Genomic DNA, 24,512 nt, shown 5'->3' with positions numbered 1-24,512 from the left:
GGCTGGTTCCAAGACTTCCGAAGCTGGGGGTTGCAGAGCTTTAATGGCCCGTTCCTTTAATACAGCAAAGTCCACATCAGGGTGTTCTAGGGCCCACAGCCGGAGTTGTTTGCGATCCTCAGAGGACCTCATCCCCTGCACAAATTGCTCTACTAACATTTTGTTGCTGTCCGCCTCATTGATGGTGTCCACCCGCTTCAGTGTGCGGAGGGCGGTTTGCAGACGTAAAGCGTAGTCCCGAATGCTATCCACAGACCGTTGCCGACATTGGTTAAACTGCATCCTCAGCTCAGCCTCGGTACGGGTCTCAAAGGCAGTCTGTAGTTTCTCAAAGATGGTGGCTACAGAGAACCAGTCCCCCTCGGCCCAGGTCTCCGCCTCCTGTTCAGCCGCGCCGGTTAGCTGGCCCAGCACTACCGCTGCACGTTGCTTATCAGTCAAGGGGTACAATTCCAGGAGCGGGTTAAGCTTTTTCCGGAAGACATGTAACGCATCAGGTTTCCCGTCGTACTGCGGTAGCCAGGTAGCTCCGGGCACATAGGGCAAGGAGAACGGCATCACCTGAGCGAGAGCTGGGACCGCGGCACCCCCCGCCAGCACGGCCGGGACCTGGGCAGGCCCATCCCCATCCACGGGTGCCACTGCGGCTTCGACCACCACTCCTCCAGCGGCTCCGTCGGGCGCAGACATCTTGTTTCCGTCCCCCTTAGCCTCTTTCCGGCCCCTCCTCTATCGGGGCGGGGTTTTGGCCTTTGCGCCTACTACTCGAGAAGACGCTCAAGCGGGAACTTTTCGCGCCAAAGATGGTGGCTTCTGAAATTTTTCGTCCGGACACCTCCGGCGGTAACAAGGCGCACCTCTACCCAACGGCAGAGCGGTAAGATCCTGTTCGTGATGCCATGTTGTCGCGGGCGGAGGAGGGGACACTGCGCTCTCCCACTGCTCGGGTCAGGCTGCCGCTGCTGCTGCGGCCTCTGCTGCTCGGTGGCTCGAGCGATGGGCCGGATCCCGGGGACTCGAGCGGCGCTCCTCGCCCGTGAGTGAAAAGGGGATTGGTTTTGGGGATTTATTGTTGTCCGTGACGCCACCCACGGTTGTGGTGATTGTGTGGACACCACCGCTGCTCTGTATGGTGATCCCGGGAGTGGTGACAGGGAGCAGCTTTGTTGTTATTTCTCCCCTCCGTGGGTAGGGGGTTGGTTGTCCCGGGGCCCGGTGAGGGGGTAGGGATGGATGGCAGGCCGGGTGCTGGGCCTGGTGAGGTGCAGGGTCGCGGGGGCAGCGCTGTGCCGCACGGCACGGTGGTACTCACTCAGCCTGAGACGTTGACACAGTTCTCGGTAAAACACATGGCTGGAAAGACGGTTCCCACGGACGGCTGCTGTTGCTTTTCCCCGGTAGTTGGCGGTGACGGTCTCTGTCCCTGCACCTAGTGTAATGTTGGTAGCGATAGGTTCCCACTGGTAACCCGCTCTCCGACTTGGATATGGGCCGGAGGAGCCCCTCTTTCCCCGCAGGCGCTGGCGCTGAGAAACTGGTGCCTTGGCGTTGGCGGTGTCTCTCCCGTACGGTTGGACTGTTGCCTTCAATCGGGACTTAGTTGTTGGGAGACCCGGAGGTCCCCTTCACTGACAGATTTGGCAAATTCACGGCGACTCCTAGCCTTGCCGGGATCCGAAAGGCCCCTGCCAATGGTGCTGGCTTCTCCTTGTATACCGGTCCGGTACCGCCGGGCCACCACCCGTCCACGGTCCTTTCGGCAACCTCCAATCAGCCTCTCCTGCAGACGGTCACCACCGTCTGCTAACCTTGCTGTCTCAGTCCGGGGCACACACCCGGACCAACTTCAGGCTTTCCAAACTGCCACTTTCTCCTCACTTCAACTCCTCTCTCTTGCTCCTCTACCACTTCAAGCTATATATAACCCTTAAAATTACGTACTTTATTAATATTCATTAAAATCCACAACCCTTGTGCAAAATATTTCAAAAAAGGGAAAAATAAAGGGAGGAGGGTAAGATGCTCACCCTTTACAATAGCCCTCCCTCCTGTCCACTACCTACCGCGGGGGTCGGCACCCTGATACCTGCGAAAAATGGCGCCCCCACTCGGCGGTGGCTGTCCCTGAAATGACCCTCAATGGACCCTCAACAAAGTAATGAAAAAATAGATAGGGTTAAGAGTCATACACAGGTTACAAACATTCACAGTGGACAGGTAAAATGGAATAGCTGCACATGAACCTCAGGTTTAGACCAACATCAAATGTCACTGGTGATTCCAGGGGTAATAATACAGCCCGATAGACAGATCCAATGTACTGAATATAAAGTACCACTGGCACTTCCAGGGGCAAAAATACAATACAGTGGATATGTGGCCCTATACAGCCCCAAACCCCCTTGGATACCAAGAATCAATTGCATACACTTGATATCCAAAACCACTCCTTGGTACGCATATTAAGTGAAAGACAAAAAAATGGTGCGTAGTGCAGAAACAATGTGCAAAATTATGAGCAGGATCTGGCCTCAGATACCAACCATAATAAACAGCCAGTCTTCCCATATATAGAATAAATCATACCAAGTGTGATATCATGAATCAACCAGTATTGGTCATACAGGTTAGTTGATGACTTATCTGTAGGGAGGGTTCATGTGCGCTTCCCAGAATAGCCCCAATTACGCCTCAACACGTTTCTCCAGACATGGATCATCAGGAGGCTTGATGTAAGGCTTGCCAATTAGTTTCAGGACAGCAGGATGTCAGGATAAGGGGGGAGATCCGATGCACCTAGATCTCCTCTTAAACCATGCCATTAATGAGCCACCCCCACCTCCAGCCAATCAGCCCACCCCCCCGCCCACACACAGACACACCCCTATCCACGATAAGCCATACCCTCAAAAATATTGCTCATCAGATCTTATGATCTGTTCATAATGTGTACGGGTACAGGAGAGATGTACACATTGTTAGATTACCTCATGTACCCCATTCATATAATTCGTCCTACTGGATCATGAGTGAAATTGATGTGTCTCCAGGGACGCCCCTCTGATGCACTCCACGGTGTAACGCAGCTTGCGTTCCACGCTCAGTTCAGCACGGCATTCACAGTGACAGCGGGTAACCTCAGTGACAGCTCAGCTGATCGCACGGCTGTCTTCATTAGCTGCGTGGAGGTGACCGGAGCGGCTGTGTCTGCTGCAGCTCCGGTCACCTCCATGCAGCAGCGCTGGATGCGACGCTGGACCATCCTGGAGTACGCCGGACATGGAGGGCTTTTTGGGGCTGATTAAAGTGGTGAACCAGGGTATATGTGTGTGTTTTTATTTCTAATAAAGGATTTTTTCTGGTGTGTGTGTGTTTATTTACTGTAATTTACAGATTAATCATGGAGGGTGTCTCATAGACGCCTGACATGATTAATCTAGGACTTATTGGCAGCTATGGGCTGCCAATAACTCCTTATTACCCCGATTTGCCAAAGCACCAGGGCAAATCGGGAAGAGCCGGGTACAGCCCCAGAACTGTCGCATATAATGTATGCGGCAATTCTGGGCGGCTGCTGACTGATATTGTTAGGGTGGGGGGCTCCCCATAACGTGGAGCTCCCCATCCTGAGAATACCAGCCTTCAGCCGTATGGCTTTATCTGGCTGGCATTAAAATTGGGGGGGACCGCACGCCGTTTTTTTTTAATTATTTATTTATTTATTTTACTGCACAGTATAGACACGCCCACCGGCTGCTGTGATTGGGTGCAGTGTGACACCTGTCACTCAGCGTGGGGGCGTGTCTCACTGCAACCAATCATAGGCGCCGGTGGGCGGGGAAAGCAGGGAATAGGAGATTGTTTAATGAGCGGCCGGCTTTTTCAAAATAGTAAAAGCCGCCGCAGCAGTGTGAATGCCGTGCAGGGCCGCGCCGGGGATCGAGGAACGGTGAGTATGAGAGAGGGGGGGAAACTTCAGTCACTCGGGGGATTAGCGGTCACCGGTGAATCCTTCACAGGTGACCGCTAATCAGTACTCGACACAGACAGAGCCGCGGTATGAGGATGAAGTCGGGTGAAGTTCACCCGAGTTCATTCTCATCGCGCAACTCTGTCTGCTGTCAGCCGACATTTATAAACGACATTGTGCATCACACACACAGACATTCCACACGGACATTCCACGTACACATACACGTTAATTCCACACGCACACACGGATGTTCTGCACACAAACACGGCTAGCATACGCAATTCACACAGGTGCCACACGGACCATAAAAACGGACACAAAAACGGGACACGGACCCGAAAAACGGCCCGTAACACACGTGCGTGTTTTTCACGGACGTGTGAAGGGGGCCTTAAGGTGTGTTTGGGGTCATTTTCCTGTTGAAAAATAAATTAAGGTCCAACTAGACGCAAACCGGATGGAATAGCACGCCGCTGCTAGATGCTGTGGTAGGTATGCTGGTTCTGTATGCCTTCAATTTTGAATAAATCCCCAACAGTGTCACCAGCAAAGCACCCCCACGCCATCACACCTCCTCCTCCATGCTTCACGGTGGGAACCAGCCATGTAGAGTCCATCCGTTCACCTTTTCTACAAAGACACGGTGGTTGGATCCAGAGATCTCAAATTTGGACTCATCAGACCAAAGCACAGATTTACACTGGTCTAATGTCCATTCCTTGTGTTCTTTAGCCCAAACAAGTCTCTTCTGCTTGTTGCCTGTCCTTAGCAGTGGTTTTCTAGCAGCTATTTTACCATGAAGGCCTGCTGCACAAAGTCTCCTCTTAACAGTTGTTCTAGAGATGAGAAGGTGTGTCCAAACTTTTGGTCTGTACTGTGTATATGTATGTATGTATATATATATATATATATATATATATATATATATACAGTTAGGTCCAGAAATATTTGGACAGTGACACAATTTTCGCGAGTTGGGCTCTGCATGCCACCACATTGGATTTGAAATGAAACCTCTACAACAGAATTCAAGTGCAGATTGTAACGTTTAATTTGAAGGTTTGAACAAAAATATCTGATAGAAATTGTAGGAATTGTACACATTTCTTTACAAACACTCCACATTTTAGGAGGTCAAAAGTAATTGGACAAATAAACCAAACCCAAACAAAATATTTTTATTTTCAATATTTTGTTGCAAATCCTTTCGAGGCAATCACTGCCTTAAGTCTGTAACCCACGGACATCACCAAACGCTGGGTTTCCTCCTTCTTAATGCTTTGCCAGGCCTTTACAGCCGCAGCCTTCAGGTCTTGCTTGTTTGTGGGTCTTTCAGTCTTAAGTCTGGATTTGAGCAAGTGAAATGCATGCTCAATTGGGTTAAGATCTGGTGATTGACTTGGCCATTGCAGAATGTTCCAATTTTTTGCACTCATGAACTCCTGGGTAGCTTTGGCTGTATGCTTGGGGTCATTGTCCATCTGTACTATGAAGCGCCGTCCGATCAACTTTGCGGCATTTGGCTGAATCTGGGCTGAAAGTATATCCCGGTACACTTCAGAATTCATCCGGCTACTCTTGTCTGCTGTTATGTCCTCAATAAACACAAGTGACCCAGTGCCATTGAAAGCCATGCATGCCCATGCCATCACGTTGCCTCCACCATGTTTTAGAGAGGATGTGGTGTGCCTTGGATCATGTGCCGTTCCCTTTCTTCTCCAAACTTTTTTCTTCCCATCATTCTGGTACAGGTTGATCTTTGTCTCATCTGTCCATAGAATACTTTTCCAGAACTGAGCTGGCTTCATGAGGTGTTTTTCAGCAAATTTAACTCTGGCCTGTCTATTTTTGGAATTGATGAATGGTTTGCATCTAGATGTGAACCCTTTGTATTTACTTTCATGGAGTCTTCTCTTTACTGTTGACTTAGAGACAGATACACCTACTTCACTGAGAGTGTTCTGGACTTCAGTTGATGTTGTGAACTGGTTCTTCTTCACCAAAGAAAGTATGCGGCGATCATCCACCACTGTTGTCATCCGTGGACGCCCAGGCCTTTTTGAGTTCCCAAGCTTACCAGTCAATTCCTTTTTTCTCAGAATGTACCCAACTGTTGATTTTGCTACTCCAAGCATGTCTGCTATCTCTCTGATGGATTTTTTCTTTTTTTCAGCCTCAGGATGTTCTGCTTCACCTCAATTGAGAGTTCCTTAGACCGCATGTTGTCTGGTCACAGCAACAGCTTCCAAATGCAAAACCACACACCTGTAATCAACCCCAGACCTTTTAACTACTTCATTGATTACAGGTTAACGAGGGAGACGCCTTCAGAGTTAATTGCAGCCCTTAGAGTCCCTTGTCCAATTACTTTTGGTCCCTTGAAAAAGAGGAGGCTATGCATTACAGAGCTATGATTCCTAAACCCTTTCTCCGATTTGGATGTGAAAACTCTCATATTGCAGCTGGGAGTGTGCACTTTCAGCCCATATTATATATATAATTGTATTTCTAAACATGTTTTTGTAAACAGCTAAAATAACAAAACTTGTGTCACTGTCCAAATATTTCTGGCCCTGACTGTATATATATATTGAGGTATTGATCAACATTTTGGCCAAAATATGCTAGCTCACAGGCCACGTCAAGAGTCTTCATTGTCTTGTGAGTCCCTATGTTAAAATCAATGCAAAACCACAGAAAAAAATAATTCTAAGCATTTGAAAAAAATAACATAGCAGATAAGGGGCCATCATATTTACCTGCAGAGGTCGCCGAGAATAATGCACTAACAGAATGCAGCAGTGCCACGTAAGTTTCCATACAGAGATAACAACCTGTCAGTCACTGATTAGGACCACCCACTGGACTCCCAAGTCCAAAATATATTAATAAATTGAGCATCATACTGAATCTTTCCCAACCAAACTATTCGTCGGATATTCGCAAAGCCGAATATTTGAGGTATTTGATCATCCCTATCAACAACCACTTGACATGAATGCCACGTATGAGATCTTAAAGGGAACCTGTCTGTTAATACAGGCTGCCGGATCCACAGACAGCGTGTAATAGGTACTGGCTCTATGACTTCAGCCATGTATGTTTTTCATTAAAACATGTTACTTTAAAAGCCACGGGGACCAAGCTGCAGTGAAGACTAGTCACCACATTTTTTGCTTCAAATTTGTTTTCCCTATTTTCCACTTCTAAAACCTAGGTGTGTCTTATGATATGGTGCATTTTTATGTAAAATAATATGGTATATTATATCTGTATTTATATTTACAACCCTTATAAGTAGAAGATAGCCATGGTAAAGTAAAGAAGCTGCTATGATGAGTAGGCATTATTCTGTTATCTGACCTACATGACATAGATAGGAGCCCACAATTTTCTTGCTCTATTATCTGGTTGATGACTCTCATAAAGGGAATAACCACTATATTAATGTACTGAGAGAGTTTTGTATTACTTTGTAAAATAGAAATCAAGCTTAACCATAGGCTCTCCAAAGATGAATTATGCATTATGTCTCTACTTAGTATTCTGAGCAGATAATCTAAATATATCTAAAATAGTGGCTGCCAAATGACAAAAACCCACATTATTTGTTTCTACGTCTGCTATGATTGCTTACTGTGGTCCATTCTTGTCATCCAGGTGCACTTGGCTATTGCAGTTTGCAGGCTCTGCTCCAATTTCTACTGTCACTACATCAAATGGCAGCTCTGCATAGTAGTCTTTCATCTTTGGGTTGAATTCAGGAGTCAAATCCAGCGGTGGATAGCTGAATATACGACTGATGTAAGATAGTGTATCATTATCTATTCCAAGACAAAAAGGAGCGATGAGTTAGAATTATAAGAAATATAACATGACTTTCCAGCATTTGTTCCTTGAATATGACAATTAACCCTAGCATTTCAGACATAAATAAACTTTCTGCAAAATACTGTCACGCTCCCCGGGCCCTCGGCTCCCCTTCCCGGGTCTCCTGTCCCGCTCCCCGGCTCACCTGCCACGCTCCCCGCGTCCCAGTCTCTTGTGCCCGTCCTTCCTAGGCTCCCTGGCCGCCGATCCCGGCGCCCGACGGCCTCCCAGGCCCTGGCCGGCTCCCCTGCGTCCTCCTCTCAGCCTCCTTCCCTGGCTTCTGGCACCCGGGCCGCGCGCATGCGCATTAGGGCGCGCGCGCGCGGTCACTGACCCTTTCTTAAAGGGCCAGCGCCCATTAACAGGAAATGAGGTTAGACAGGTACGGGGTATAAAGGGGGTTCTTGTCCAAGGGGGCGGGGCCTGATCTTCGTGTTTTCTGAGCTAGGAGTCAGGTCTCCTTGTGTTTTCCTGCCATACTTACGTATCTCTCTTCTAGAGCTGATCCCGCCTCGCCATCCAGTCCTGCTGAATCCCGAGCCCCGCACGCTGTCCGTCTGCCATCTGACAGTCCGTACCATCTCGGATCCCTGCGGTGACCCGTCATCTCACTCCAAAGGTTCCGGACCCCGCCTGACATCATCTTGGCTTCCGAACCTGAGCTACGTCACCCGGACTGCCATCTGTGACTCCGTGGTCCCAGGGACTCCCCCGCTACCTTCACTTGCACGGACTGTTCTGCTGCCCATCAGTGCTTCAGCTACCGGACTCCCTACCACCATCTTAGAGTTCGGCCCAGTGGATCCACCTCCTGGGTCTGCCCGACCGCCCGGCCCTGACAGTAAGATCAGGCCATGGATCCCGCTGCAGCACTATTGGCCCTGCAAGAGGAACTCCAACGCCAGCGTGAAGTCCAGACCCGCATGCTGCAATTTATGACCTCCGTGGACACCCGCCTGTACACGTTACAAGCATCAATGACGCCTGCGGCAACCAGGTCCCCCACTAGGCAATCCACGGCTCCCGCACCAGTGGCAGCCGCGTCGGATGCCTCCCGACTCCGTTTGGCGTCACCACCTCGTTATGCTGGAGATCCCAAAACCTGCAGGGGCTTCATAAACCAATGTTCCCTTCATTTCACGCAGCTGCCACATCTGTTCGCCTCCGACCAAGCCAAGGTCGCCTTTATAATGTCTCACCTGGAGGGCGAGGCACTGGCGTGGATGAACCCCTTGTGGGAGAAGGAGGACCCCATGACCAAGGATCTTCAAGAGTTCCTGCAGGCCTTTCGCAGTACCTTTGACGAGCCGGGACGCGCCTCTGCGTCTGCTTCATCACTTCTCCGCCTACGTCAAGGAACACTGACGGTGGGCCAATACGCCATCCGTTTCCGCACTTTGGCTTCTGAACTCGGGTGGAATAATGAGGCCCTGACAGCCGCATTCTGGGAAGGACTTTCGAGTCGCATCAAAGATGAGTTGGCGGGTCGTGACGTGCCCTCCACCCTAGATGCCCTGATTGCCCTAGCCACTCGAGTGGACATTCGTTTTCAGGAGCGCTCCAAAGAGCTGGTTCGTGAGCGACGTGCCGTACGGCACTCCTCCCCGCCACAGAAATCCTCTGTGCCACAGTCATCAACAGCTGGGATTCCTGTCCACGAACCCATGCAGGTTGACCGAGTACGACAGTCTGACCAACGTCGAGCAGAGCGGCTCGCCAAGGGCCTCTGCTTTTACTGCGGAGAGGGCACACATCTCCTACGCTCCTGTCCGGAAAGGCCGGGAAACTCCAAAGCCTAGGGTTGGTAGGAGAGGCCACCCTAGGTGCTGGGACTCTCTCAGACCCAGTTATGTGGACGGTACAAGTATCAACAGGAGAGACGCGCTTCACGGCTGAGGCATACCTCGACTCCGGAGCAGCAGGCAATTTTATCCAGCAGGCCACGGTGGACAAATACCAGCTGCCTGTTACTCTACTCGAGAAGCCCCTACTGATTGCCTCGGTGGATGGGAGACCCCTCTCTGATACCATCTCCTGGATCACCAAGCCGGTGGAACTGCGTATCGGTGCTCTGCACACCGAGAACATCTCTCTCTACGTCCTTCCACACATGTCCCATCAAATCCTGCTGGGACTTCCTTGGTTGCGAACACACGAACCATCAGTCAGCTGGGGTACTGGCGAAATCACCCGTTGGGGCTCTGCCTGTCATGAAAGATGTTTAAAGTCTATACAACCAGTCCAACGACCTCCGGTTCCTGAGTACCTACCGGGTCTGCCCTCGGCCTATTGGTCCTTCGCGGACGTTTTTGACAAGAAGGAGTCTGAGGTACTTCCGCCACACCGTCCCTACGATTGCGCCATCGACCTGCTCCCAGGAACAACACCACCTCGAGGACGGATATATCCGTTGTCTCCAGCCGAAACCAGGGCCATGTCCACCTACATCACGGAAAGCCTGGCAAAGGGATTCATCCGGAGATCCTCCTCTCCTGCGGGAGCAGGCTTCTTCTTCGTTAAGAAGAAAGAGGGTGACCTACGCCCATGCATTGACTACCGGGGCTTGAATCAGATTACCATAAAAAACAAGTACCCCCTACCGCTCATCCCCGAATTATTCGATCGGCTCAGAGGAGCCCGTGTGTTCACCAAACTGGATCTTCGGGGTGCCTACAACCTAGTTCGTATCCGCTCTGGAGACGAATGGAAGACCGCGTTTAATACTCGCGATGGGCACTATGAATACTGCGTGATGCCCTTCGGTCTGTGTAACGCTCCTGCCGTATTCCAAGAACTGGTGAACGACATTTTCCGGGACCTCCTCTACGTATGTGTAGTAGTTTATCTAGATGACATCCTTGTCTTCTCTCCGGACCTCCAGACCCACAGAGAGAACGTAAAGCTGGTTCTACAAAGACTGAGAGAGAATCGTCTCTACGCCAAATATGAAAAGTGCGTCTTTGAGCAGTCTTCTCTTCCTTTCCTGGGATACATCATCTCGGGTACTGGGCTGCAGATGGATCCAAAGAAGGTCTCCTCCATCCTCCACTGGCCTCCCCCTTCTGGACTGAAGGCAATCCAACGGTTCCTGGGATTTGCCAACTACTACCGCCAGTTTATCCCTCACTTCTCCGCCCTGACTGCTCCTCTCTCCGCTCTGACCAAAAAGGAGGCTAATCCAAAGGACTGGTCACCTGCGGCCGACGCCGCGTTTTGCTCCCTGAAGCGAGCATTCGCCTCCTCTCCTGTACTCCACCGACCGGAGTTAAACCGCCAGTTCACCTTAGAGGTGGATGCCTCCTCCTCAGGAGCCGGAGCAGTGCTCATGCAAAAATCCTCCTCCGGGAAGATGGTGACTTGCGGTTTCTTCTCTAAAAGCTTCTCAGCACCTGAACGTAATTACACCATCGGTGACCGAGAACTATTGGCGGTCAAACTGGCTCTGGAGGAGTGGCGCTACCTCCTGGAAGGAGCAGTGTACCCTGTGATTATCTACACGGACCACAAGAACCTGGAATACCTGCGGTCCGCTCAGCGACTGAACCCACGACAAGCCAGGTGGTCCTTATTCTTTGCCAGGTTTGACTTCCAGCTTCACTTCCGACCCGCAGACAAGAATATACGCGCTGATGCCTTGTCTAGGTCTCTCATGCCTCTGGAGCAGGAGGAAGAGACTACCCAACCTATCATCTCTCCTAGCAAGATTGTTCCGGTGGCTCCTGTCACTCTGGCCCAGATACCACCCGGGAAGACCTATGTTTCTGAGACCGACAGGCAAAAAGTGTTACACTGGGGTCATGCCTCGAAAACAGCCGGCCATGCAGGCCAGAAGAGAACATGGGGTGCGATTGTACGCCATTACTGGTGGCCATCCCTTCGCACGGACGTTGCCGCCTTTGTCTCTGCCTGCCCCTCTTGTGCCAGGAACAAGACGCCTAAACACCTGCCCTATGGCCGTCTTCTGCCTCTGCCGATACCCTCAGTTCCATGGCAACACATAGCGATGGACTTTATTACGGACTTGCCAGTATCATCCGGACACACAGTCATATGGGTCGTGGTGGATCGGTTCTCCAAAATGGCTCACTTCGTCCCTATGCCCGGACTGCCCTCTGCTCAGGAACTCGCGGAAGCCTATATACAACATATCTTCCGCTTGCATGGCTTTCCTTCCCACATCGTGTCCGACAGAGGAACTCAGTTCACCTCCCGCTTCTGGAGGGCGCTCTGCAAGCATCTGGGAGTGACTCTGGACTTTTCTTCCGCTTACCATCCTCAGTCTAATGGCCAAGTGGAAAGGGTCAATCAAATCTTGACCTCCTTCTTACGTCACTATGTCAACGCCCATCACGACGACTGGTCCACGCTTCTGCCTTGGGCTGAATTCTCCCATAACCACCACGTCAGTGAGTCGTCCTCCAAATCTCCCTTCCATGTCGTTTACGGACTGCAGCCTTCCGTCCCGTTGCCTATATCCCCTTCTTCGGATGTCCCTGCTGCTGATACTGTAGCCCGTGACTTCGCTACCATTTGGGACTCTGTCAAGGCGTCCCTTGGGCGCGCTTCCCAGCGGATGAAGAAACACGCTGACAAAAGGCGTCTAGATCCTCCGTGTTTCTCTCCTGGTGACCTGGTCTGGCTTGCTTCCCAGTACATCCGACTGAAGATACCTTCCTACAAGCTGGGTCCTCGCTACATCGGGCCGTTTAAGGTCCTCAGCAAGATCAATGAGGTCTCCTACAAACTGAGGCTTCCGACCATGATGAAAATACCCAACTCCTTCCACGTCTCTCTACTCAAGCCGGTGTTCCTTGGTCCCTTCTCCGCTGCTGCCAGTCCGGCTCCTCCTCCTATTGCTGAGGACGACATCTATGCGGTAAGGGATATCGTGGCCATGAAGACTGTTCGTGGCCGGCAGTTCTTCCTGGTGGACTGGGAGGGGTATGGTCCTGAGGATAGATCCTGGGAACCCAGGGAGAACGTGGGCTCTCCTCTGATCCGTGCCTTCATGTCCCGGTTGCGGGGAGGGGGGCGTGGGGAGGGGGGTACTGTCACGCTCCCCGGGCCCTCGGCTCCCCTTCCCGGGTCTCCTGTCCCGCTCCCCGGCTCACCTGCCACGCTCCCCGCGTCCCAGTCTCTTGTGCCCGTCCTTCCTAGGCTCCCTGGCCGCCGATCCCGGCGCCCGACGGCCTCCCAGGCCCTGGCCGGCTCCCCTGCGTCCTCCTCTCAGCCTCCTTCCCTGGCTTCTGGCACCCGGGCCGCGCGCATGCGCATTAGGGCGCGCGCGCGGTCACTGACCCTTTCTTAAAGGGCCAGCGCCCATTAACAGGAAATGAGGTTAGACAGGTACGGGGTATAAAGGGGGTTCTTGTCCAAGGGGGCGGGGCCTGATCTTCGTGTTTTCTGAGCTAGGAGTCAGGTCTCCTTGTGTTTTCCTGCCATACTTACGTATCTCTCTTCTAGAGCTGATCCCGCCTCGCCATCCAGTCCTGCTGAATCCCGAGCCCCGCACGCTGTCCGTCTGCCATCTGACAGTCCGTACCATCTCGGATCCCTGCGGTGACCCGTCATCTCGCTCCAAAGGTTCCGGACCCCGCCTGACATCATCTTGGCTTCCGAACCTGAGCTACGTCACCCGGACTGCCATCTGTGACTCCGTGGTCCCAGGGACTCCCCCGCTACCTTCACTTGCACGGACTGTTCTGCTGCCCATCAGTGCTTCAGCTACCGGACTCCCTACCACCATCTTAGAGTTCGGCCCAGTGGATCCACCTCCTGGGTCTGCCCGACCGCCCGGCCCTGACAAATACCTGCAGTATTTACATAGTAACATACCAGCTGCGGAGACCCAGCCTAAAATATCAGCCTTCAGCCTCCCAGAATTATCACATCCATTAGATGCGACAAGCCTGGCACTTTACCAACTCTTCCCGATTGCCCTGATGCTGTGGCATTCAGGGTAATGAGGGGTTAATAGCTGCCCACAGCTGCTATTAAACCCCAGATTAGTAATGGCAGCGTCTATGACACCATAAATACAAAAACAGAAAAAATCCTTTATTAAGAATGAAATACAAAAACACACTCTCTTTCACCCTTTTATTAACCCCCCCAAACAACCCTGCAGGTTGAAAAGTAATCCACACAAGATCCCATGGTGATTCAGCTCTGCTACATCCAAGTCACAGCGAGCGGCCATAGAGCAGCATGACTGTCCACTGTGAGTGCAGAGAAAGAATGAGCTGCGCAATGAGCGTTGACGTCACTCAGGTTACAGACACAGTTACACAGGCTGGGGGCACGTCTCACTGCAACCAATTACAGACAACAGGATGACCGGTGGGCAGGAAAAGCTGTATGTATGCGATCGCGGCACAAGAAGTGAATGTGCGACCTAGAAGATGTGGGCCGCCATGACACAGAGCCTTGGTAAGTATGAAGCGCTTGATTAATTCTCGTTTTCTTTATTTTTCCTTTATTTATTTATTTTTTTAATTTCTCAATTGCTGAATCTGGATCAAACACCCGAAATCCAGGTCCGGCACCCAGGCATCTTTGAAATCGCGCGGATCCAGACTTTTACAGTCCGGGTCTGACCAGCCCTACTAAGTAGAAATATTTTTCTATTATAATTATACAGATAGCCATAGACTGCTCATTACTGTAATAACTTAAAGGGGTTCAAAGTAATACCCTATGCATTACTTCCCAATTGTTGGGGGTCCAACTGCTAGGACTCCCAACGATTACAAGACCCATGGATCTGATGAGATGGGTGTGAATGGAGTGGTGGACAATCATGCACACTGCTGCTTGGAGATAGTAGAGTGCTGTGCTCGGCTGGTCTTCAGCACTCTGATAAGAATGAATAGAGCAGCAGTGCACCCGATGAACTAGTGTTCCATTCACACACAGCTCTTTAGATCCTTGGTTTCCAGGATTGATGGGCATCCACCAGTTTGACTCCCAGCAATTTGGAAGTTATCCCCAATCTCATGTCAGTTGATAGGTGGTCAGAATTGCTTTTTATTTGTATGTGAATTCCAACCAAATCTCCAACTGACAGAGTAATCTCATTGATGGGACCCACAACTACTACTATACATTTATTATAGTTACCGTGGATATGTCATAAATGTACAAGATAGAAATATTCTGTTAATGATTTTTCTATATTTTCAAATATGCCTCAACTTGTTTATGTATTACATTTTCTTAAAGGAAATCTGTCAGCATGCCTATGTTATGTCTGCAGGAGATTAGGGCTGAGGCACAACATTTTAGTAATGTGTTTCTTATTAGGTTGTGTGCTGTTGTTTACATACAGTGAATGTTTTATCAGCAGATTAGCAATGACCATACTACAGCTTATGCGCCTGCTAGACCAACCATATCCCTTCCTCTGATAAGGGTGGGGTTAGCTTTCTGAGTTCTGCCTCCTGATACATCTAAAAACTCTGATTGTGTCACAACTGATGCACCCAGTTAACCAAGTGACAGATTCACTTTACACAGTGCCAAAATATTCCACAGCAAATGGGGAAAGAATATAAAATTTCCTTGCATGTACAGTGGGTAAAATAAGTATTTGATACACTGCCGAATTTGCAAGTTTTCACAGCTACAAAGAATGGAGACGTCTGTAATTTTTATTGTAGGTACCCTTTAACTGTGACAGACAGAAATGAAAAAAATCCAGAAAATTACATTATATCATTTTTAAATAATTAATTTGCATTTTACTGCATGAAATAAGCATATGATACAATAGAAAAGAACTTAATATTTGCCACAGAAATATTTGCTTGCAATTACAGAAGTCAGATGTTTCCTAGAGTTCTTGATCAAATTTGCTCACGCTGCAGCAGGGATCTTAGCCCACTCCTCCATACAGATCTTCTTTCAGATTTCAGGGCTGCAACTGGGCAACATTGAGCTTCAGCTCTCTCCAAAGGTTTTCTATTGGGTTCTGGTTTGGAAACTGACTAGGCCACTCCAGGACCTTGAAGTGCTTCTTATGGAGCCACTTCTTAGTTGACCTGGCTCTGTGTTTGGGGTCATTGTCATGCTGGAAGACAGGCATGACCCATTTTCAATGCTCTTAATGAGGGAAGGAGGTTGTTAGTTAATATCACACGATACATGACCCCATTCATCCTCTCTTCAATACATTTCAGCCATCTGTCCCCTTTGCAGAAAAACACCCCCAAAGAATGATGTTTCCATCCTCATTATTGAAGGTTGAGACGATGTTCTTGGAGTTATTCTCATCCTTCTCCTTCCTCCAAACACTTAGGCGGGCTTTGCACACTACGACATCGCAGGCCGATGCTGCGATGCCGAGTGCGATAGTGCCCGCCCCCGTCGCAGCAGCGATATGTGGTGATAGCTGGCGTAGCGAAAGTTATCGCTACGCCAGCTTCACACACACACTCACCTGCCGTGCGACGTCCCTGTGGCCGGCGACCCGCCTCCTTGTTAAGGGGGCGGGTCGTGCGGCGTCACTGCGACGTCACACGGCAGGCGGCCAATCAGAGCGGAGGGGCGGAGATGAGCAGGATGTAAACATCCTGCCCACCTCCTTCCTTCCGCATATCCTACGGAAGCCGCAGTGAGGCCGGTAGGAGACGTTCCTCGCTCCTGCGACTTCACACACAGCGATGTGTGCTGCCGCAGGAGCGAGGAACAACATCGGACCATTGCGTCAGCGTAATTATGGATTACGCCGACGCTGTACCGATGATACGATTATGACGCTTTTGCGCTCGTTAATCGTATCATCCAGCCTTTACACACTGCGATGTCGCATGCGATGCCGGAAGTGCGTCATTTTCAATTTGACCCCACCGACATCGCACCTGCGATGTCGCAGTGTGCAAAGTGCCCCTAAGAGTGGAGTTGATACCAAAAAGTTTTATTTTTGGTCTCATCTGACCATATGACATTCTCCCATGCCTCCTTTGCATTATCCAGATGGTCATTGGTGAACATCAAAAGGGCCTGGACATGTTCTGGTATAAGCAGTGGGACCTTGCATGCCCTGCAGGATTTCAATCCATGACGGCACAGTGTCATACTAATGGTAGTCTTTGAGACTATGGTCCCTACTCTCTTCTTGACTAGGTCCTACCATGTAGTTCTGAGCTGATTCCTGACTTTTCTCAGAATCATCCTTACCCCACCAGGTGAGATCTTGCATGGAGCCCCAGACCGAGTAAGATTGACATTCATATTGTGTTTCTTCCATTTTCTAATAATTGCACCAACAGTTGTTGCCTCACCAAGCTGTTTGCCTATTGTCCTGTATAAAATCCCAGCCTTGTGCAGGTCTGCAACTTTGTCCCTAGTGTCATTAGACATCTCTTTTGTCTTGGCCATGGTGGAGAGTTTGGAGTGATTGATTGAGTGTGTGGACATGTGTCTTTTAAACAGTATCTGGACAGGGTCCTGAATTTACCTCCCTCTTTTCCCAGCCTCTTTGGCGACTATCAGAACTCATTTCTATTGCTATTGTGTATGTACTATACATTGTCAGGATTATATCCTGTGTTGTGATTATATATCCTGTATTGAGCTAACTGGGAATCCTCTGGGTGAGCATGCTCTCTGCCCTCATTTCCACGGGAATATACTATTGTGATAATTGTCCTGTGCACTAACTTCTTTGACTGAGGGTTCAGCTGCTGTACTATTGGCTGTATTTATGCACTTTATGTTTATTATAACATGGGGATTTTGGTCGCTGGCTGTGCAGCCTTGTTTTTAAACTGTTTTTAACATTGTTCAATAAAGGTGTCCTATTTCCATATTCTGGGTTGTGCTCTTACATGTGCAATGTCTTTTTCTCTTTGCGACATAGTTTTGCTTGTGTTGTACTTGTAGCACCCCTTTTGTTATTATTTCCCCAAGTGTGGTGCACTCCTTTTCTTATATTTCCATTACATGAAACGACATCGCTAACGAGATGTTGCTGGGGACACGGAATTCGTGATGCACATCTGGCCTCGTTAGCGACGTCGTTGCGTGTGACACGAGCGACCGCTAACAATCCGAAAAGTGCCCAAAATCGTTGGTTGTTGACACGTCGTTCATTTTCAAAAAATCGTTGCTTGTTTGGTACGCAGGTTCTTCGTCGTTCCTGAGGCAGCACACATCGCTACGTGTGACACCCTGGGAATCACAAACAACAGCGTTCCTGCGTCTTCCGGCAACAAGGTGGGAGTGACGTTCATGCGGCTGCTCTCCGCCCTTCCGCTTCTATTGGTGTCCCGCTGTGTGATGTCACTGACGCCGCACGAACCGCCAGCTTAAAAAAAGAGTTTGTTCGGCGACCACAGCGACGTCGTTAGGAAGGTAAGTTGGTGTGACACGTACCGGCGATATTGTTCGCCACGGGCAGTGATTTGCCCGTGATGCACAAACGACAGGGACGGGTGCTATCGCTAGCGATATTGCTAGTGATATTCGCTGCATGTAAAGCAGCCTTTAGAGGACGGACTAGTCGAGGGATATAACGCCCTTGGGACTAGTACCCGCGCTCATTGGCATAATATAAAAGATCTTTAGAAATACTTTTTCTAAAGATCTCTTTATCTATGCTAGTGTATACAGGAATGGTTAGGCAGGGATTAGCAATATACACCCAGAACTGCTCATGGTTCTGGGAGCATATTGGACCTGACAGGTTCCCTTTAAGTGTGAATCTAGCCTTATCTGTACTAAAAAGATTAAAAAAGAACTCAACACTACCTTTGTCTATGGTCTGTACTTAAAATTGCTAATCACTCCCATTCATTTGATTTAATTTGATTTAATTTTATTTAATTTTATTTCCCATAGACAATAAGTTGAAAAATTACACTAAGCTTACCATTACTGCAGTTTATCCACTTTCTTGTTTCTGCGAAAGTAAAATGGACATTAATAAGTCTAGAATATTAAAAAGGTTAAAACACCATAATATAATATAATGTATACATTGTTAAAACAGTTCGAGTAATGTGCTATTTATGCATATATAATATCTAGTCTACATTATCCTTGAGGAACTGTTTGTGATAAATCTTACTTTATATATTTAACGTACACTTAAGGATGCAGTTATCTGAATTGTTATGGATTTCTACTTTTTTAATGCCTAAATTAGTTTTTAAAAGTGATGGACAAAATTTGTATAGCAGCAGCTGTTAATTGATCCTCTTATATTCAGTACACTTATTTTGTCACCCCCAAATAACTAAGGACCACGTATAACCAAGCACAAAGGGAGAGGAGAGCTGGCCATCAGAGATGTAAAGTATGAATAAGGAAGAGTACATAATCATCTATGAATACACAGCGCCTATATGTCGCCTAGGGAATAAATGGGGTACACGGTCCCGGGCAGTATATACAATTGGGGATGTTACTGTGGTGGCCGTTGCCCGCTCCCGTGCCCTGGGTGCTTTTTATAGAGGGAGTATTTGCAGGGTGCGGTTAATAGGATGGAACCGCCGCTGCTTAGTTGAATTACCACTGGGCTGATGGTGATGCCAGCTATGGTGGTAGGCCCTCCGCAGGCAGGGCTCGACCAGGGGATTAGTGAGATGGGAGCTTTTCACCTTATAATGAAGGAGACCACACCGGGGTTGTAATGAACAGTCTCTACTCACTTTAACCTGTGGATGGCTGGTTCAGGTCCTTGTATTTCCAGTGCCAGTTTAATGACTCGATTGATCTGTCCCCAGCACTCTCAGTGTAGTTGAGACCCCGCTTGAAACTTTGGTTGTCCCCCAACTGTGATACAGCAGTCTGTCCATTCGGCTGGCAGTTTGGACCCTGTGGGGAGGTATGTGTTCGAACCCCGATCCTTGCTTTACTGCTGATGCCCCAGGATCTGTAGGTTTGTGAGGTCCATGGATGACCCTCACTGTGCAGGATTTGCCAGGCCATATGAAACTGTCACCTGACCTAGGGCCCTGTGCTCCGTCTGTGCCCAGGTTCCAGTGCTGCTCCCTCAAACCGTCCCTGGGGTCTTGACTCCGGCTCAGAGGTCCTTAGGTGCCCCTATGCTGGCAACCTGACTCCATTACATAGACCCAGCTAGAGGCACATCTGCTCTCCTCACTACATTCTCACAGACTCTCTTGCCCCCTCCCACCAGGTGGTCTAGTCCCTGAGCTGGCTCTGCCCACTGGGTGGCCCTCCCCTTATCTGACTAACCCTTTGAGCCTGGTGTGAGTGGCAACTGGGAATTTAGGTGTGGGTTGGTGTTACTGGCACTGGTGTTCCAAGTCCCAGAGGGTAGGTCCTGCATCCTTGTGGGGATGCAGTACCTAGTAGTGTCCTGAGTGGCTCAGGGGCGCTACACCTACATAATGTGTGGAGGCTGAATTTCCTCAGTAACTGAAACTAAGGGTACGTGCCCACGAACATGACCCGCTGCATTCTGGACAAGGCAGGTCCTGACCTGCGGGACCACGAGTCGCCTCTGCAGGAGAATGCAGGAGACCGCAGCTGCTCGTGCCCGATCCGGGTTCAGTGCGCTGCGGTCCCCTCACTGTGTTCTTCCTACGGAAAATGCTTGAAACTCCGCAGTAAAGAATTGACATGCTTGCGGGTCAGAAAGCCGCACCACAGGTTAGTTTTCGCTGCCGGTGGTTCATGCACATTGGGCATGGGAGTTATTGTACAACACAGCGTTTTGGATACAGCAAAAACACTCTACATCTAAAACGCTGCAAACACTGATCATGGGAACGCACCCTAATATTCAGAAGTAGCAGGGGCAGACACTGAGAGCAAAGGCCCCCTGTGCAAGAATTGTGTATGGGCCCCCCTCCTCCCCGAGGAAAAAGTCACCTCTGGGACACACAGAGCAGCTTGTCCCAGAGTCTGTATCACAGTAACATCACTGAGAAGAGGAGGCTGGTGCTGGACACCAGAGAGATAGCAGCGGTAGGTGAGTACAATATCACACTACATTACATGCGCATACACACATTTAGTGAATACAAAATTTCATGGGAGGCTTCTTTAACAATGGTAAGGTTGTTTCCAGAAAACAGATCTACCTCTCCAGACTGTCCACCCATGCTCCCACTTCAACATATAGTTCCCTTACTACTCCATACTATCCCCCTATGCTCCACTTATCCATACAATCCCCCCATGCTCTCACTTATCCATACTGATCCCCCTATGCTCCCATTATCCATAATGATACCCTTATGCTCCCACTTTTCCATACTGATCCCCCTATGCTCCCACTTATCCAAACTGATCCCTCTATGCTCCCACTTATCCATATTGATCCCCCTATGCTCCCACTTATCCATACCGATCCCCTATGCTCCACTTATCCATACTGCCCCCTATGCTCCCACTTATCCATACTGATCCACTTATGCTCCCACAGATCCATAATGATCCCCCCATGCTCCCACTTATCCATATAATCTCCCCTATGCTCCCACTTATCCATACTGCCCCCCTATGGTCCCAGTTATCCATACTGATTCCCTTATGCTCTCACTTATCCATACTGCCCCCCAAGCTCCCACTTATCTATACCTATCCCTCTATACTTCCACTTATCCATACAATCCCCTCTATGCTTCCACTCTCCATACAATTCCCTCCATGCTCCCACTTTTCCTACAATCCTTCCATGCTCCCACTTCTCCATACAATCCCCCAATGCTCCCACTTCTCATACAATCCCCCCTATACTCCCACTTCTCCATACTGTGACCCCCATTTTTCATGTGGTCCACTCACCCCACAATGCTCTCTCTCTCACACTGTCCCTCAGTGTGCACTCAGTCTCTCCAGTTGGATGCCGAGTCATTGCAGCCTCTGGGGCACAGCGTGATGCGGTAAGGAACTGCTTTGCACCGTGCGCTGATAGCAGTTCCAGAACATAGCAGTCATGTTTAATGGCCGCCGGCTTATCAGAGGCCACTCGCAATCATACACGACCTTTGATAGGCCAGTGGCCATTAAATGTCACTGCTATGTGCTGCATGCTGACGTCAGTGTTCGGTGCATAGCAGTGACATGTGATGGCCCATAGGCCCGTTATCAGTGACAGACCCCCTCTATATCAAGCACAGGGGGCCCGCCGAGGACCCGGAGCCCACGCGGTCTAGCCAGGCTAGTCAGATTCTGGTTGTGAGGGGGCCCCTCTCCCCTCTAGGCCCCTGTGCAGCTATATCAATATGAGTATCAGTGACTATAGGGGTAAAACCCCCTACTGATCCTACATTGATGCCTACCAGAAGGATAGACCATCCAGGTAATATTCAGGAAAACTCAGAAAAAAAGAACTCCAATATAAAAGGTAAAGTGGGACAGCATACAAAAAATATGCCAAAAACAAGGGAGGAAAACATCAGAATCTGAGATTATGAGCCTAACAAAGCACTTACGGATCAATTGTATCTATTCATTTTGCAGTGCATATGTGTTGATATTTCTATACACATGCTACAGCGCTTTAGTAAAATTCTGTCATGCCGTAATGATGATCCTACCATAGTTCTTACACTCCAACAGTCACATCAATTTAGAGACTCAGCTAAGAAAGTAAAATTGATGCTCTCCAACATTTTATCAGTAAATGCGTCTGTAAAGCACAAAGTTCACACCAGTTCAGTTAGAATACAGCTCTGGAAATCATTACGAATGAATGATACCCAAGGACTAGTTTCTATGACACTGGTTTGATTTTCGTTGCGTTTAAAGCAACACATCAGAAACTGAATGGATTGTATGGAGAAAATCTGCATTCATTTACACATCTGGATGTATAGAACTTGTGTACATGTGATGGGAATGCTGTAACACTACAGCACGCACACCGGACCTCATTACTTGCTAAAACAAAAGAAAGAGGTAAAGAGCAATTTAGGCAGACATTTCTGTACCATGATTTTACATGAGAAAATGTGAAAAAATGATTTGTATTTGTTTACATATTTTTTTATTTTCCCACAAATGTGGATCCAATTTTCAATCACTAATTTTTATCATTAACAACCACAACTGAACTAGCAGAAAAGCCGAAACACAAGCTTTGTTTCCTTGCAGCACAGTAACAATGTGGCTTTCCATGTTACTATTATCACTGCCTGCACACATATTTTTACATTATAGGGGAATGTACGCAAACCTGATATCCTTTCAATTTGTCTTGAAGCAAAAGACAATTCATTTTCTCCTTTGTCTTTAAATTTTTGCCTGCAAATAAAATTCCATAGTTAGGAAACACAACAGAAGTGGGCTTCAAAGGGTAAAACGACAATACTCCACTGAGGTCGATATAAAGTTTGTTGTAGTAAAACACCTTAAAATGTTTTGCATTTAATTTTAATAAATTTTTGCATTTTTGTTTTTCACAAAACCTCAAATGTTTTGTGCAAAAAATATAGCAACTTTTGGTATTTTTAGAACAGTGGCTGCCAGCTTTGCCAAAATAGACAGAAGAATGGGTGGTACGGGTTATGGTTAAGGTCTCCCATATAACACATAACAATTAATGCCACTTTGGTGGCATACATTTTGCCTTAAGCGGGCTTTACACGTAACGATTTCGCTACAGCAATCTCGTTGGGGTCACGGATTTTGTGACGCACATCCGGCCGCTGTAGCGATGTCGTAGCATGTGACTCCTGAGAGCGATTTTGGATCGTTGCAAAAACGTCCAAAATCGCTCCTCGTTGACATGGGGGACCGCTGCCAGTTATCGCTGCTGTCGCAGGGGCGAAGTTGTTCCTCGTTCCTGCGGCAGTGCACATCGCTACATGTGACGCCGCAGGAACGAGGATCATCTCCTTACCTGCCTCCGGCCACAATGCGGGAGGAAGGAGGTGGGCGGGATGTTACGTCCCACTCATCTCCGCCCCTCCGCTTTCATTGGGCGGCCGCTTAGTGACATTGCTGTGACGCCAAACGGACCGCCCCCTTAGAAAAGAGGCGGTACGCCGGTCACAGCGACGTCGCTATGCAGGTAAGTATGTGTGACGGGGGTGCCAGATTTTGTGCGCGATGGGCAGTGATATGCCCGTTTCGCACAAACGATGGGGGGTGGGTCGCATGCTAGCGATATCGAGCCGGATATCGCAGCATGTAAAGCCACCCTTAGGCTAAGACCCCACTTTGCGTTTCCACCTGCGTTTCAGGTGCTTTTTAGGTCCGTTTTGAGAAGCACCTTTTTCATGCCAAAAGGCATGCGCTTTGATTTTACAGCAAAGTCTATGGAAAATGGGAATTTCTAGACCGCACTTTGCGTTTTAAAACGCTGCGTTTACTTTGCATATTTTGTGGCAAAAACCATGCGTTCAAAGAAGCATGTCAATTGTTTTTGCCATTTTGGGTGCTTTTGCTAACATCGCAGTCAATGAGAAATGGCAAAAACCAAGATTCCTTCAAATTCCTGCGTTTTACCTGCTTTTTATGTGCAGAAAACATGCGTTTTGGACTACCAAAACGTATGCTTTTTGGACATTAAAATAATGATTTAATATGTCCCTTTACACACACACATAGTCCGACAATTAAATTAAAGAAAAATAATATTTTCTTGCTATTTTTCCAATAAATAGTATATTACCGCTATAATTTTATTCAATATTTCTATTTTCTAAATTATTTCTAAAATTCTATATGTGTTCCTTTTTTTTCTCTTTTT

The 24,512-nt window shown here is 48.6% G+C and overlaps 1 protein-coding gene across 1 annotated transcript in view; it reads right to left on the bottom strand.

Moving 5' to 3' along the window:
• The window catches only part of CPED1 (cadherin like and PC-esterase domain containing 1), a 519,469-nt gene that overhangs the window by 251,224 nt on the left and 243,733 nt on the right, over positions 1-24,512 (bottom strand). Inside the window, exons 12-14 of the mRNA XM_075345048.1 lie at positions 22,995-23,062; positions 18,714-18,743; positions 7,611-7,797 (exon numbers count right to left, since the gene is read on the bottom strand). Coding sequence (XP_075201163.1) covers positions 7,611-7,797; positions 18,714-18,743; positions 22,995-23,062 — 285 coding nt within the window. The remainder of the gene's footprint in view (positions 1-7,610; positions 7,798-18,713; positions 18,744-22,994; positions 23,063-24,512) is intronic.

Source organism: Anomaloglossus baeobatrachus, chromosome 4 (assembly GCF_048569485.1).
Source record: "Anomaloglossus baeobatrachus isolate aAnoBae1 chromosome 4, aAnoBae1.hap1, whole genome shotgun sequence".
Classification (NCBI taxonomy): domain Eukaryota; kingdom Metazoa; phylum Chordata; class Amphibia; order Anura; family Aromobatidae; genus Anomaloglossus; species Anomaloglossus baeobatrachus.
Note: the sequence above shows the minus strand (reverse complement) of the source record. Positions and strands in the feature narration are given on the sequence as shown.